Here is a 16,670-nt window from a genome sequence, read left to right on the forward strand (position 1 = left end):
TACAGCGGCATTTCCTGCAGCTGCTACAACCTGCTGCGAGTCTCCACAGCTTTCCAAAGTCTGCTGGAGCTGTTGACAGGCCAGCATAACAGCGCTAATGACTCGGACTGATACGATTCAGGACCACCTTGTTTATGTGTAGCTGAGGAGATTCAGGAGGAGAAAAGTCCTCCACCTTAAAGACCGCTCTGTGCCGTAGGTGTTTAGTGAATCTCTCTTTGCATCTTGCCAGTGAGCTGAGCTGCTGTCTGTCAATCATTTCTGCCTGTGCATCCTGACCCACCCACTCTCTGTTTGCTGATCAACCAACCTTTACCAACCCAAACCCTTGCAATTTTTCAAATTCAGCAGTGGGTGGAGTTATGCAAAAAGTAGGGGGTGTAGTTACACTTTAGGTAGCAAAGCCTACTGATGGAGAATTTTCTAGATCTGAAAACAAAGATGAAGCTAGAGTGAAAGCTTTGAATGACTGACTCAAGCACTTGCCATGGTGATACCCCACTGTGCTGAAATAGAGACACAGTATCTGATTTAATAATTAGTCTGTTTTGGCTCTTCAGTGTCAGTTTCATATGTGTAACTTACATACAGGCTTAATAAACCAGATGTAAACCTCATCAACCTTAAAATCAGCTCTACTGAATCACGTACTCATGAACTATGTAGCTGTAACAGGGAACCTGCCCATTACTACATTACAGTGGGAATATAACACATGATGACAAAACAATTTAAACTTCATCTGAAATCATGGTGCATCTTCAGAAATTATCAGACTAATTTTACGTAAATATCTGTGTCAATGAAGACGTCAGTGCCATCAGAATGACAAGCTCTTGTGTCATTGAATATGGAGAAGACAGTCAAATTGCTTAGTCATGTTGTCAATACAACAGTGTACTTCATAAACTATGGCCAATGTTTTGCTGATGATTATTGTATATTTTAAGTTACACCTTAGTGTATGTCGAGGGAGGGGTGTCGTTTGGTAGACAGGGTGAACCCCCACATGTAATGATGGGAAGAAAAAAAACTCTGAAGACCTGGGTTTAAGTCTCCGATAACCGCCCAACTCCCTACGCACCGAAACATCAGCACTGGTAGTCTTAATGATTTCATGGACTGATAATAACCAAAGCTGGTGGCTAGATGCTAAGTCTTGACAATCCCATTATCTGCTGCAGGTTTACCTATAGTGTCACAATATACAACTAACCATATAAACTATACAAAGTTCTTTCTTTCTTTATGTGGACATCACTTTATTTTCCCTTGATCACATTTTTTTCAATGCTGCTGTATATGTCTTGCTCCTGTTTTTCCTTTTTTTTTATTTTAAATAATTTATCCCTAATGTCAAATTGAACCATATTTGACATTAAAAACATAATTAGCTTTGTCAGTGCATCTGAGGTTCATTCCCAAGCATTTTTATCCGTAATTGGAATGATTTGAAATGGCCCATTTCTTTAGCCCACATTGAAAATCTGTGATGATATTCTCGCAAGGTTAGCTTCAAATCTGCTGATTAGGGTTTTTTAGACATTTCTGCTGTGCTGAATACTTGCAACTTAGCAGAAGTTGAAACATATGGACAAATCACCCAAGTGGGATGTACCCAAGTGGCCAATTTGATGGTGTGAATCTATGAATCTGTTCCTTGGATGAGAGGACCCCTGCTGCCTTGTTTACATATACATTTGTAAAGTGTGTGTGCATCCATGTTTTTACTTTTTTCTTTTCAAGTACATTTAGTGTTCTAGTGACTAATACATGAATAGGGACATGTTGCAGTAGTTTGACTTCTACTTTTTTCCAAAACATTTTCTGCAGATGTCTGATTAGAGTTTCAATACTTGACTTTTTTCCCTGTACAAAGGTATGATCACATCCAGGTATGATGATTGCTAGGTCATCAATATATAATTAAGGTGTAGCTGAAAGGCCAGGATTAGTGCACAACACCTGTTCCTTGTGGATTAGAGAGCAAAACAGGCGGATAGAATATTCAGTGAGGCTCTGTTATACACTTCACACAGTACACTGTGACTACCTTTGTACATAAAATGTATGTACTTCACAAGTCCTTATGAATGTACCACAGTTTATAACCACCATCCAGCAACATTGCTTGTGTCTTTATTTGTAAGATTTAGACTTGCATGCAACAGCCTCCCTGTCTACATGGCCTTATTAATGTGTTAATGTGTTTCTTGTCTTTGGAAGTGGTAACATATTTTAGTGTTTGATGTGGAAATAAAGACAGCAATTACAGTACGTTGTAGAGATAAGAATAATTACCTCTGTTCCTCTAGTAAACTTCTGTGCGTATCCTCATTAACCCATAAAAACAGGCCTTTTGTGTATTACACTGCACTTTATCATTATTGGCAAGTTTTTGGATTGTTTTGGGGGGTTAAATATAATTGAAAAACTCTGTCTTATAAACTGAGTCAACTTTATTAATTCATTTAAATATGTTTATGTGTTATCAGACAAAATCACAACATCTTAGCGTCCTCCACAGTGCTGTTTTCTTTCATAAGGAAATGGCTTTTTTTGTGAGTAGTGTGATCACACAACCCTCACTATATTATGCCGCTGACTTTTCCCAGAATATGGTGGAATTGTCACATTAGATTAGTAGTATCATCAAAGAATTTCTTTTTTCTTTTTCTTTTTTTTTTTTTTAATTCACATCTCTCTAAGGGAATCCCAGCATTCTTTCATTGCAGCCTCAACTTTCATATACGTGAAGAGACTTTAGAGCAGAGTGATCATTGCTCGTTCTTCACATTTTACTGTAGCACAGACCAGGTTGGAAACTGCAATCCAGTTGTAATAGTAAAGCCCTAATAAACTGAAAAAAGGAAAGGAAGGCTTATACTCATTCTCTGTTTATACAATGTGTAATTCTTCTTGTCTAATCAATATCTTTTATCGTCTGAAAGAGGGTTATAGCATAAATTTATTCTAAGAAAATATGTCTATGCGTGTTTACTAGTTAACATTTTTCCGTCATTATTTTGTCAAATGTAATTTTAAGGAAGCCTGCAATATGAAACTGTCCTTATTGCTGGATTTACTGTATGTGTGTTGGTTGGTAATTTGCATTCCACTGGTATTAAAGATGCAGAGGATTTATCAATTAATTTCCAGCAAATTATAATTAGATAATGGGTTTGTTTAATCCTCTTATTAGGCTGAGCAGACGTTAAAATGATTGGTCATTCATATGTTTTAGTATGGAACTCATTTTCAATCAACAGACAGAGAACAGCATGTGCTGTTCAACAACAGAGAGGATACTGCTGAGACAACCTCAAACTACCTGATCAGTTTTTATGATGGTGGCGCGCATGGACGCAGTGGCTCAGTGCTCTCTCTTTCGGTGTTTTGTATGGCTGTTTGTGTATGTGTTGTTACTCGTCTGGAGCACATTCTGCTAGGCGGACAACATCTACAGCCGGCACGAGCTTCTAAAGATAGGGTCACGGAGCAGACAAGCGGTTACAGCCGACTTTTTCCTCTCCCACGGCATCCCGGTGGATATAGCCAGGACCCCGGCTCTCCGTGGATTACCATCCCCTCGGGGAGGAGGCGAAGGCAGCGTAGGGATAGAAGGCAGAAACGGGGCTGTCGGGCAGGTGTGCTGGTGAGGCTGCGCAAGAACCTGAACAAGCCACCACTCCCTAGCGTCTTTCTTGCCAACGTAAGATCCCTTGCCAACAAAATGGATGAACCGAAGCTTCAAGCGGCAACGAACAGGCCCGTCAAGGACTGCTGCGTTTTGTTTTTCGCCGAGACCTGGCTTCATTCATCCATACCGGACGTAGCCATTGAGCTAGCAGGCCACACTGTACACCGCCACGACAGGAGCAGGGACTCCCATAAGAGCAAAATATGGGGGTTGTGCATATATGTCAACAACAGCTGGTGCATTAACTCTAAGACTGTAGACAGTCACTGCTCCCCGGACCTGGAGTACGTGACTGTTAAATGCAGACCCATTTACCTTTCGAGGGAGTTTACTGTTGTCATGGTAACCACCGTGTACATTCCACCAGATGCTAATGCTAACTCTGCTCTGGGGCTCCTCCATAGCACCATTAGCAGCTGGCAAGTCAAGCATCCTGAGGCAGTGCATATTATTGCTGGGGACTTTAACGATGCTGAATTAAAAACTGTGCTCCCTAAGTTCCATCAGCATGTGAAATGTGCCACTAGAGGAGTTAAGACACTGGACAAGGTCTACTCCAACATAAAACATGGCTACAGGGCTATACAGCTCCCACACTTGGGCCAGTCAGACCACATGTCCCTACTCCTAGCACCAGCATACACCCCCCTCAGGAAACAGGCTCCTTCCACAATAAGGACTGTTAAAACTTGGCCTGAAGAGGCCTCTCACCAGCTGCAGGAATGTTTTGAGAGAACCAACTGGGGCATTTTTCACCACCCGAACCTGGAGGAGCACACAGCAGCAGTCCTAGGTTACATCAAACACTGTACCGACACTGTTGCTGTGGACAAATGCATCCAGGTCTATCCCAATCAGAAACCCTGGATGACCAGAGAGGTCCAGCACTTGCTGAGGGAGAGAAATATGGCTTTCAGGTCTGGTGATATGGAGCTATACAGTGCTGCAAGAGCCAATCTGAAGAGAGGCATCCGACGGGCTAAGACAGACTACAGGCAGAGGATTAAGGACAACTTCAGCAGGAACAACACAAGACAGGGGTGGCAAGGGATCCGGCATATCACCAACTACAGGCCGAACCACGCTGCTGTCGATGGGGGCCCTTCGCTAGCAGAGAAGCTTAACCTCTTCTTTGCCCACTTCGAGATGGAGCCACTGGAGATAGCTGCACCACAGTCACCAGCCCTCAGCTGCCCCTCCCTCACTGTGGAGGAACATGAGGTGAGGCACACACTGAGGGCTGTGAATCCGAGGAAGGCTGCTTGGGCCAGATGGCATTGCTGGACGGGTGCTGAAGGACTGCACAGACCAGCGGGCGGGGGTCTTCACCCAGATCTTCAACCAGTCCTTACTCCAGTCCACTGTCCCAGCCTGCCTGAAGTTTAAACCATTATCCCTCTGCCCAAAAAGTCCACAATCAGCAGCCTAAATGACTACAGACCAGTTGCACTCACCCCGGTCATCATGAAGTGCTTTGAAAAACTGGTACGTAGTCACATTATTTCCTGCCTCCCACCTACACTGGACAGTCACCAGTTTCCATACAGGGCAAACATATCCACAAAGGACGCCTTCACCATCACTCTCCATACTGCTCTATCACACCTATAGCAGTCAGGGAGTTACGCGAGGCTGCTCTTTGTAGACTTCAGCTCCGCTTTTAACACTATCCTCCCACACAGACTGAAGTCCAAACTAGAGACCCTTGGACTCTCCAATCTGCCTCTGGATTTTAGACTTCCTGACAGGCCGCTCTCAGAGGGTTAGAGTAGGCGCCCACATGTCCACAGCCCTCAGCCTCAACACTGGCTTCCCACAGGGCTGTGTGCTGAGCCCCCTGCTCTACACCCTCTACACCCATGACTGCACCTCCAGTCACCCCAGCAACACCATCATCAAGTTTGCTGATGACACCACTGTAGTGGGGCTTATCTCCGGGGGGGATGAGTCCGCCTATCGGGACAAGGTGGAGAGGCTCTGTGTCTGGTGTGGGGACAACAACCTGGTCCTAAACACCACCAAGACCAAGGAACTGGTAGTGGATTACAGGAGGAAGAAAACGGACATTCAGCCTCTGTACATCGGCGGGAACTGTGTGGAGAGGGTGGCTACCTTCAAGTTTCTGGGTGTTACCATCCAGCAGGACCTGAGCTGGAGCGCTAACACCACTGCTCTAGTGAAGAAGGCCCAGCAGAGAATGTACTTTCTCAGACTCTTAAAGAAGAACAACCTGGATGAGAAACTGCTGGTGTCCTTCTACCGCTGCTCCATTGAGAGCGTTTTAACATACTGTGTCTGTGCCTGGTTTTCCAGCTGCACAGCGGCGGACAGGAGAGCGCTCCAGAGGGTGACCATCACAGCACAGAAGATCATTTGCCGCCCTCTCCCATCTCTGGAGGAACTATACAGTTCCCGCTGCCTCAAAAAAGCAGAAAACATTTTACGGGACTCATCCCACCCCAGATACTCTCTCTTTGCACTGCTGCCTTCAGGGAGAAGATACAGGACAATTAAAGCAAGGACAAATAGACTAAAGAACAGTTTTTATCCAAGAGCCATTGTAGTTTTAAATGCTGCCATAATTTGAGTGCCTTTTTTAATGCAACATTCAACTTTGTTGTGCAATATTAGGGAGCCATGAATGAATTAGTTGGATGTATGGATGTGTGTGTTTGTTTTTAACTTTGCACTTTTATCTCGTAATTTATTAATTTTGTTTTTATTTGATTTTATTTATTTATTTATTTACATATGCACCGAGGAGGACTGCACTCAATTTCGTTGTATAATGTACACTGACAATAAAGTTATTCATTCATTCATTCATACTCATTCATCGCTTGTCATCATGGATGTGATATTATCAAGAGGCTTGATGTCCTGTAACCAAGACCGTCACTCTCAAGCCATCTGCCTTGACCTCTTAGCACTCTTACTTGTTAGTTATGTTGAAAATGATGGAGAATCTGATGATGTGTTTATGAAAGAGAAATGATTTATGCCCTCTGTTTGTGAGTGGGCGTTTTCTTCAAAGCAGTAAATACATGCACACATAACAATATTATCAGGTTAAGGCAGTAAATTAGATTTTACTTGCACTGCGGTAACCTGTTTGTTGTCAACCCAGTCTTTGATAAAACTCGCAGGAGCTACTTTTGTCCTCATTGAACAACAAATATAAGTCCAGCAGAAGTTTTTTTGAGCCCTGCATTCTTTTAAGACAGTTTGTACAGTTCTGAACTATGACTTGGTTGAGAAAGGGGACCTCCTTTACTAAATACTAAGATATATCAACACTGCTGAAAAACGCAGTGTTTAAATCTAACTTTCAGTTCTTTGTCCTGTAACAGTTTAAGCTCTACTGGAGAATAATTTCCACTTACTTCAAAACTTTAGAAAAAGAAAAATAGTTCTTATGTTATGCCAGTGTGTGGTTGTGCAGTGTGTTTTAAAGAAATTGGCACTTTGAACACTCAAGACATCATACAAACAATCATTGTGTGAATGTGTTAACTCCCCCAATGCAATATCAGTGGAGCAAGTCCCGGAGAAAAATCAGAATTCCATAAAAACAGGAGGCTTAAGGCTTAAATTTAAAGTTTTGTTGACATAATTAAAGTGTAAAAAGTATGGATCTAAGTCTCAATTAAGACATTTTTTTTTATATTTTTAGATTGATGAATTTCAGGATTGCTAAGTACATTGATTTTTATTTTTTATTTCATCTTTATTTATACAGGTAAATCTCATTGAGACATAAGGTGTCATTTTCAAGCGCGACCTGTTTTAAGTATTACAACTCTGACCCAAGTTGTCTTATGTTAGGTGCTTCTTAATACATGCACCTGACATTTATTGTAATAAATAATTGTATGTGCAAAGATGCAGAGTTCAGTAGCCAATGCATATTGGAAAAAAACTTTAAAAAAAAACAAAGTTTTCTTGAGACATCAAAAAGTCACAAAGGATTACAAAGAGGGTGATTAAATTCATCGTGCTGTATGGCTAACCTATTGTTAGTCATCTGGCATGACGAACATTTTCTTTCTTTCCTTTAGATCTTTAAGCCATGGATACTACCTATATTTTAAAGTCGACATATCACACACAGCGTTACCTGAGTTGTAACAACAATTAGCCACCACCTCAGAGGTTTATCACCTGATTAGACCATTGTTGGCTTAACTGCAGACATTTGAAGTGCTGCTAGTGTCAGCTAGTGTCATTGTTAGGCCTCACTGAAATTGAATTGAATTCTCATTTGATTACAAGCATGCAGTGCTTCATGTCCAGGAGTTTTATAAACCTTCCCACAGGATATGTGAATCAGGCTATGAAAGGAATTCTAAACACACTGAAAACTGACAAACAAACAAAAAGGGAGATAGATAAACATATACCTATCTTTTTTTCTCTCTTTTTTAACTTGTTGATAATTACAACACACTTTAGGAACAACATATACAAAGGTTGCTTTCTTAACTGGACTCTGGAGCTACTGAGGAGAAAAGTCTGTACTAATGTATGGATTTCAGTATCTATGTACTTGGAGTGTGTAGTTTGCAGCTGTGTATTGTAGGTAGATGGAACTATTTGATTATATATATATTGGTAGGTATTAAATCTTGCATGACCAACCTTACATTTAACTTACATTTTTATCTTACATTTATTATTATTTTTTTAATTAATTTATTTTTTACCATTTGGTCACTTTGTGTTGTTTGTTTTTCACACCTGTTCATCACCATGGCAGTGTGGATATATCCAAAGCTATCTGCCATTTAAGCATTGATGGACTTGAGTCATAGAGAAAGGCTTTCCATTCTTTGTTGAACTGAATCAGGTCTTACTTTATAGTCAGAGTAATGAATACCCCTTCTACCTTGGCAACGAGTTTCATGTTTAAAGGTTTTGCCCTGAAGCAATTCGAGGGACCAGTAAAAGTTCCTGAACTACCTGGCCAGGCAACGTCGGTAACTGTTTTAACTGACCTGGTCCTTGGACATGTCATTGCTTTACTGCATTTTATGAAATGTTAATGTCAAGTGTTGAACTCCATAAACAGTTTCAAGAAAAGCAGTAGGCATCATTCTGTAAAAAACATTTGATTTGTCCAATAGGTTCATTTTATTTTGTCATCATTATCAGTTACACTGTAGTTGTAATAGTTAGAAGATTTACATCATATCCTGGATTTAGGATGATGTAAAGAGTGTAAAGATTATTCAGCAATTAAGTCTCCCTGACTTGATTGTGGTTTGTTGTATGTGACTATTAGCAGCATATCTCCTTTCATTTAAACATCAGAGGGGCTGCTTATTTCATCATGTTAAGACACTGAAGGCTATTATAAAAAACATCAAATTTTGGTTATATATATATATATATATATATATATATAACCCCCTCAACCTGACCCAGGATAAGTGGTAGAAACTGGATAGATGGATGTCATTTATGTAAGCTGCAACTTCAAAACCTATTTACTGGATTCATTTCTGACATTTTGACGGATTTGGGTGAAACTGAAATGATATGAAATTCATCCGCTTTCACTGTTTTGAAACCATTTTGTAGAGATAATTTATAATAATCTAATGGCATTATCACAAAAATAAATAAATAAATAAAAAGGAAAGAAACAAAAAAATAATAATTTTGTTAAACTATACTCCGCGAGAAGCAAGAACTTTTTTTTTTCCTCAAAGCCACGAGAACAAAATGCATTTTGTTCTCGCAGATGTGGTCGGGACATCTTGCAGCTTGTTCTTGACACGTCAGTCAAGCAGAACTTTCTTCTCAAGGGGCTTTATTTAAGTATTGTGTGATTGGTCGAACATTCAAGGTGGCCATGGTTGGAAAAGCATAAAGTGGAAAGTTGTCACTTCGGCATTTCCTTTTCAGTTGAGCGGATAGCTTTAATTAACAGCTGATCTCGGTGGTGAGAAAGTATGAAAATGAAAACAACAAATGTGGTAAATAAAGACATGGAAATGGTGATTATTAAATCTCACTGTAAACCAAAACTGTATCATGTGTGAAGAGTTTGCAACTTTTCCAAGTGGAAATGCTCAGAAGTTTGGTAGTAAAACAGCATGTGGTTTCAGACTTAGTTAAAGCTGCATCTACTTGAGAGTAGGCTTCTATCATTTGTCTTTGGATTTTCTGACAGTTTGATATGAGAAAATTGTGTTTGTCTTTAGGCTTTGTGAACAGCCCACACGTGCAAATTAGCTGCCAAAATGGTGGAAAATAAATTCTCTCTAGCTGAAATCAAATCACTTTAGGACAGGGCAGAATATTGTTTGCACTTTAATTAATGTATGCTTTAGGCTACTTGTATGCAAAAACAAGCAAAAGAGAAAAAACAACAAAAACTAAACATTTATCTAGAGAATAACCCTTTTTAGAATACACAGTATATGTTGTGATGATGTTTGGGGTCAACCTTTTTTTTTCTTTTATATAGTAATTTTATAAATTTTATTTATTTTATTTTTTTCTTGTGTAGAACTTAGAGATTTGTGTCACACATGTAGTGTGTTATAAATAAAATGCATTATTATTATTATTTTTATTTATTTTATTATTGTTTTTTCTCCTTTTGACCCCAGTTTATATACCAGAAGGATGCACAAAAGGATGTTTTCGATCCTAAATGACATCAAAAGTACTTAGTGGCTATGAAGCGTTTGCAGTGCCAAGACTGCAGGGATATTACATTTTTACTCATTTGGTGTTGGCTTTAAAGCACATATGATATTTTAATTTTGCATGCCACCCACTGGGTACTTTGACAGCTGGCGCATATTTGTTTTGTGTGCTTATGAGAGTGTCTGCCTGCACAAGTCTGTGGCAACAGTGATCACATATGACAGGCAGAAAGCAACTCAGTTAGACAGCTTAACATTTTAAAGAAAATGTTAGATGTTGGGGGCTTTGAGAAAAATCTCCTCTGTACTTAGAAACAGTAACATATTCACTCATTGTCAGTTCCAAAGTTATTGCTTTGAACATCACTTTTTGGGAGTGCAGTGATGTTTTTCCATTAAGTATCTCAGGTGTAGATCATCCATCTTCCCCTTCTCTTAGTGTCATATGAGGCCTAATAGGTGTGTGATATAATGATTTTGTGCATAGGCTTTAGTAAAAACTGCACATTTCTTCTTTTTTTTTTAAGAAAGGTGAAAACTACTTGATTTTTTTTTCCCCTGTCTGCATATTAATATTGTTTTCATTTTAGGAAGGGCCCCAGATGTAATATATTTTTCCCTTTGGCTTACTGACGGAAAACAAGAAAAATGTTTTATAAACATTACAATATGCTAAACAAAGCGGAACCTATGAGGAGTAAAAACTTCCCATCTTTATTAAGTTTGTGAATGCTAATAAGAGATGTAATGAACATAAAATGTTTATTTTATTCAAGTCTGTCTGTTAGCTCTAAACTGAACTGATGCAAGGATTCATGTAAAATTACCACAATCCAAAGGCAGGAAGAACCTTTTTACCGCTTCCAGACAAATGCCCGTCATATAAAGTTTATATCAGCTTTTTCATATGAATACATGGAAATAACAAACATTATTATTATATGTTGTCATAAACAAAGGGAGGTAGAAAGCAAACCAAGAAGAAATCAGAGGGGAAATTTAGTCAAATATTGCATAAAGGCAAAAAAAAAAAAAAAAAAAAAAAATGTACGCTGTTTCCAGATTTGTACTCATTTGGAGTAATTTGTGTTAATTTTTTCTTCTATTTTACGTTCCGGTTTCTTAAAAGAGGTTAAAAAGCTAAATCGTTTTACTGCAAGGTTTGCTGTTGTGCCTTTAAACCAAAGTGTCATGAGCAACACCTCCCTCTACTTCTTTCCATCCTAACTCCTCTCGTCTGCAAACTAGTGTGCAAAGTACAAACACTGAGCAAAACATTATCACCATTTTGTGGAACATGTCAGAGTAACTTTTAACATTTATGTTGTTACTTACTGTCCAGAAGAAGAGCTGTAGCCACTTCAGCTCTTACAGGACTCTCCACTTTGGAAATGCAAGGCCAATGTTAACCCAGGTCCTGTCCCTTTCTTTATTCGATAACTTCTTCCCCAACAACTGTAACTTTTTTTTAGAGGTAACATCGGATTCTGGTCATTGGCAGGTGAACATTAAGTTTGGTTTTCCACCATTTTCCATTGAAAATATGAGCTGGCTCTGTTGCTCCAGTGTTTTATAGGGGGGCAGGTTTCACACGAACGTACATGAACACGTGGCCGGCCCGGCTGGTAAACATGGAGATCAACACAGAGACGCTGTGTGACCTCATGCTATACTCTTGAATTTCCGCTCATTGTTTTTTAAAGATCAAATCTGATGAACCACTTTTTCTTTTCAAGAAGTATAGTCACATTACACTTATTTCATATTTACATTGAAAACTCTGATTTATCCAAGTTAATGACTGTATTGGAGCTTGTTCCATTTAACTTTTTCATACTGTGCCTGGAAACCTATCAGAAGGGGTCCTCCACATTTATCTGCTGCCATCCTCTATGGATGCCAGCATTATTGATATTTTGGATTAAAGTAAGCCCTCTGTGTTGTCCCTGTGGGATTAGTCCACTGTGAAGTCCAGATCAGAGGCATCTCTGACTATAAATTACACTAACTGAGCCACAGGCCACTAAAGAGACTCTATTCTGTTTACTTAGAAGTGAATTACATCCGGTATACTACATGTGGAACTTTGGGTTCCTCCTCTGAGCATGTCTTCCAGGCTATCATCTTGACTGATGAGTGAGCCAACTTTGCTTTGTGGATGAGACTGAGTAAGGAAACAGCCAGAGCAGGGGCAGTATTGCCTGTCACTGCAGAAAAGCTGTGGTTCAATTAATTTGAAAAAGAAGGCAGATTATCTGTCCTCCCTCGTAATATTACCAGCCTGACCATTTAAAACCTGAGACTTTCAAAAAGATGTAGTTCACCTCTCAAGTTACTGAAAGATATATTTATGAAAAGCTCTGTTTTAGATTAATGAACTAGCAGCATGGGACTCTTTTGACTTTTAAATTAAATTCTTAGAAGGATCGTTTTTCAGTTGGAGTTTAGTCCAAGTGAGACAGATAATTATGAGTCCTTGTGATCACAACACACAAATATATCAAACCTTGACTACTGCAAACATGAAACATTGTCATTAATAAGAGTATGAAAATGCAGCCGTGGCTATTAAAGTTATAATGAGAAAGCCTCCATCATACTTCCAAATGTGCTTCTCCTTCATTGAGAGTCTGTGTGACTAATGACTAGATGGTTGAACCTGCTTTATGAAATGATGAAGTACAAGATGCTACGGGTGGCAATTAAAATAACACATTGAAAGCACCACCATCCTGGAAAGTTTTACAGCTGATGAATTAACAAGGCATGCAAGAAACTTTCTTTTCTTGGTTTTTTAGGTTACTTGCCTGGCACTCAAAAGTCACTTTTATGGAGAAAACAATGAACTTTTCAATCATCAGCTTAATTACACATGAAACAAGATGAATGCTAAGAGGAAGGATTTATCAAAGATCTAAGTTATTTTATATTAATTATGAAATTAGACGTTTATGATTGCAAATAAATAACTTGATATAATTTGTACATATGCATAAATTTCACATAATCAGAGAAATGGATCCATTTCCTGAGTCAAGCAATTTGCATGGATATCAACAAGCATCAATTTATTTATTTTTCTCCTTTTTTAATTAATAGGTGCTGTGTAATTATTTTCACAGTATAATATCTGTGACACAAATATCCCTAACACATAAATTTAATTATTTATCCCAGCAGCTGTCAAAAACACCCCACTGTGCCCTATTACAGACCAGTCCAAGTAGTGTGGTAATTAAGGGACCCAGTGAGCCAAGTTTATAAAAGCACCCGCCAGAATCAGCAAGAGCAATGGACACTTTCAGCACAGTGTACCTTTGCAACTCCTAATTTTAGTCAGTATTTTGTTTAGTTGTAACAAGTGTTTATTTAAATCTAGTAAACATAGAGAAGGCATAGATAAAATCTGACATTCTTTTAAAGTATAGAATTGTTCTTTTCATCAACAGCCTGTAAATAAAATTGGAAAAAATATTTAATGTAAGCATGTTTACCACTGTTTTACATCACCTTTCAATTTCTCACAATATTTGTTACATTTCAGAACATTAAATCCACAATTTCATTGAGAAAAATTGATAATGTTATCATGATGCAATGAAATGTGATTCAACAACCTTACTTAGTTGATATGTATTTAAAACTATTTATGAAAAGAAAAACTAAACCTTATTCCTAATTTTTTAAAGTTTTATCAAATAACAATCCCAGAAAATTCCCTCTGCCTTAGTGGGAGAAGATGTTTACTGAACAAAGTTATGATCAGCTGACTACAGCAAATGATTTTTTGTTGCTTTGGAAAAATGTTTAAATTAACCAACAAATTAACCAATTGATATAAAAAGAAAATGCGTTCTAAAGTGAATGTATTTCTCAGATTGGAGCCATTCTCTAAATAAAGACTGCTCTGCCTTTACAGGTACTGTTTTGGTGGAAAACATGCAAATTAATGGCCGAGCCCAGGACCCCGGCAGAACCATCTCACTAACCTTGCTTGACAACTATGACTACTGGGTGATACTGGAACCAGCACGACAGAGACTCTACCTCAACAGCACTGGGCGTATTCTGGACAGAGATGTAAGTACAGGGAAAATGATGACCACACACAGGTTTATTGGTACTTTTAAATAAAAGTATCCTATTTTTTTGCATTTCATTTGGAACTTCATTTTAGCAACAGATAAAAATTCCCAAAAAGTTACTAGATACTACTGATGTTTTAACAACTTAATTATGGGTAATTTCAAGCAATTTGTGTCAGTAAAGCATAATAATCCCCCCTTTAGTGCTAAGTGTCATAAGTGTATAAATAAATGCAGACACTTATGTGCATGTCTGTGCCTGTACACAAAATCCTCACTCCAGCTCCCCAGGGTACTCTGTGAACATGCTACGCATACAAATAAGCCCAAATGGTACAAGATAAGATTTAGGGTGCAGAGGGGTTAACACATTAGAGGCAGTTTAGATTAACCGGACTAAGTGGAGTGAGGTGGATGTTAAGCTATTGATGGGAATTCTATCCCATCAATTAGTGAAAAAGGTAGACAAGGTAGAAGCAAAAATATAAGGGGATAAGTTGTGGTTCGAGGAATAGCTTGTTACTTTTATTCTACGGCAAGTTCACCCTTGTTGCTAAATTAAGATGATACTGAATCCTTATATGTGGTGCTGCTCTCTGTTCTGCCCTGGACAGAACATGACATAAGATTTTACATTGAATGTAAAGGGGAAAAAAATCTGCTAAGAACATCCCGAAAATATTTATAACAATAGTCTTTATTCCTTTTTACCAGTTCTATTGTATAAGGTCATGATAATTAATAAGATTAATTAGTGGAACATTAAATCTCTCATTTTATTATCTGTACTCAGTATGTTTATGCTGTGGAAATTTTGAATACTGATGGTGCTATTTATTACATTTTTCATGACCTGAATCAGCTGTAGGCAGAGAGATTTAGAGCTATACAATCACTTTCACTGCAACGCTTCAGTGACATATGTTTTGTTTCTATTTTTCAGCCTCCCAACTACATCACCACCATTGTTGTTCAGGTGCAGTGCACCAATGAGCTGGTTGGTACTGTCATTTTCCATGAAGTACGGATTGTTGTGAGGGACAAGAATGACAATGCCCCTCAGTTTCAGCAGCCACGCTACTATGTTGCTATAAATGAGGTAAGGGAGCAGAAATTGAGTAATAATTGCAACTGCAGTTCCTTTGCCTTCTGCAGCAGTTATGTGCAGTATGCCAACATTGTTTCTTGCTCCTTACTCTGTTCAGCTTATACAACTGGTAACTGGACAATTCATCAAATCTTCATTCTTTTCAATCATATATTTTTGAGATTAAATAATTACCTGCTGAGTTCTACAGTCTTTATTGTTTAGTTTGTGTGGTTTGCATGTTCCAAGTTCTTGTCACTGTGTGTTAAAAAAGCCATATGCAACTGCCCCTAGAGTATAGTGAGTCATTCTACATTGATGTCAACTCTCCTGAAGAGCATATCCCGCCTGCTGCCTGGTCCTGTGGACTTTGCTGAGGGCTCTGGGGAACAGCAGTGGTTCTCATACTTACTTTTTGTTATTCTGTCAGCATTGCACGGAAGCCTTCAGACTGCTGCTGACTGCAACATTTTACATTTTTATTCTTTCTATATTAATAGGATGTAGAGGCACTAGTACTGGCCACATGAATAGGTTTTCTGCTCTAAGTTGATGTTGTGCTCACAGGGGGCTGTTTGAGCAGTTGGCTTTTCTTTTTCTCTACTCTCATATTTCCTTCCAGCTCACACCAGTCGGAACAACCATTTTCACCGGCTTCTCAGGAAATAACGGTGCTACAGACATTGATGATGGGCCCAATGGACATATAGAATACAGCATCCTTTACAACCCCAAAGATCCGGTATATGGATAGGTCATACTATAATAAAGGCTCCTTGCAACATTGAAAATTTCCTCTACAATCATGACCCCTTTCTTTGTCATTTTAAGGAATCTAACAGCACAGTAAGGGTTGGAAACACCCTTTCAGGATTCATTATGCTGGCAGAGAGGCTAAACTATGAGGAGAGAACTCGTTATCTGGTTTTGGTCCAAGCCAGTGTAAGTAAACTAACCTTCATGATCTCAGCTACTTTTGATTGCAGATATTGAAACAAGCAAGCCGGCAGCATCTGCAAGTTAAAAATAGTTATTGAATTGCATGTGTTTTCTGAGGTTGTCTGCCTCAGATCTGACTCAGAGGGTAAAGTACTTTTAATGCCCTTAAGCTAATATCTCAGGATATGCAGATGTTTTAGTTG

The 16,670-nt window shown here is 38.8% G+C and overlaps 1 protein-coding gene across 4 annotated transcripts in view; it reads left to right on the forward strand.

Moving 5' to 3' along the window:
- Positions 1-16,670, forward strand: part of pcdh15a (protocadherin-related 15a) — a 249,930-nt gene that overhangs the window by 104,877 nt on the left and 128,383 nt on the right. For all 4 annotated transcript variants that reach the window (XM_042010341.1, XM_042010343.1, XM_042010344.1 and 1 more), the window contains 4 exons: positions 14,276-14,436; positions 15,385-15,540; positions 16,151-16,270; positions 16,360-16,470. In XM_042010341.1, the coding sequence (XP_041866275.1) occupies positions 14,276-14,436; positions 15,385-15,540; positions 16,151-16,270; positions 16,360-16,470 (548 nt within the window). The remainder of the gene's footprint in view (positions 1-14,275; positions 14,437-15,384; positions 15,541-16,150; positions 16,271-16,359; positions 16,471-16,670) is intronic.

Source organism: Melanotaenia boesemani, chromosome 16 (assembly GCF_017639745.1).
Source record: "Melanotaenia boesemani isolate fMelBoe1 chromosome 16, fMelBoe1.pri, whole genome shotgun sequence".
Lineage (NCBI taxonomy): Eukaryota > Metazoa > Chordata > Actinopteri > Atheriniformes > Melanotaeniidae > Melanotaenia > Melanotaenia boesemani.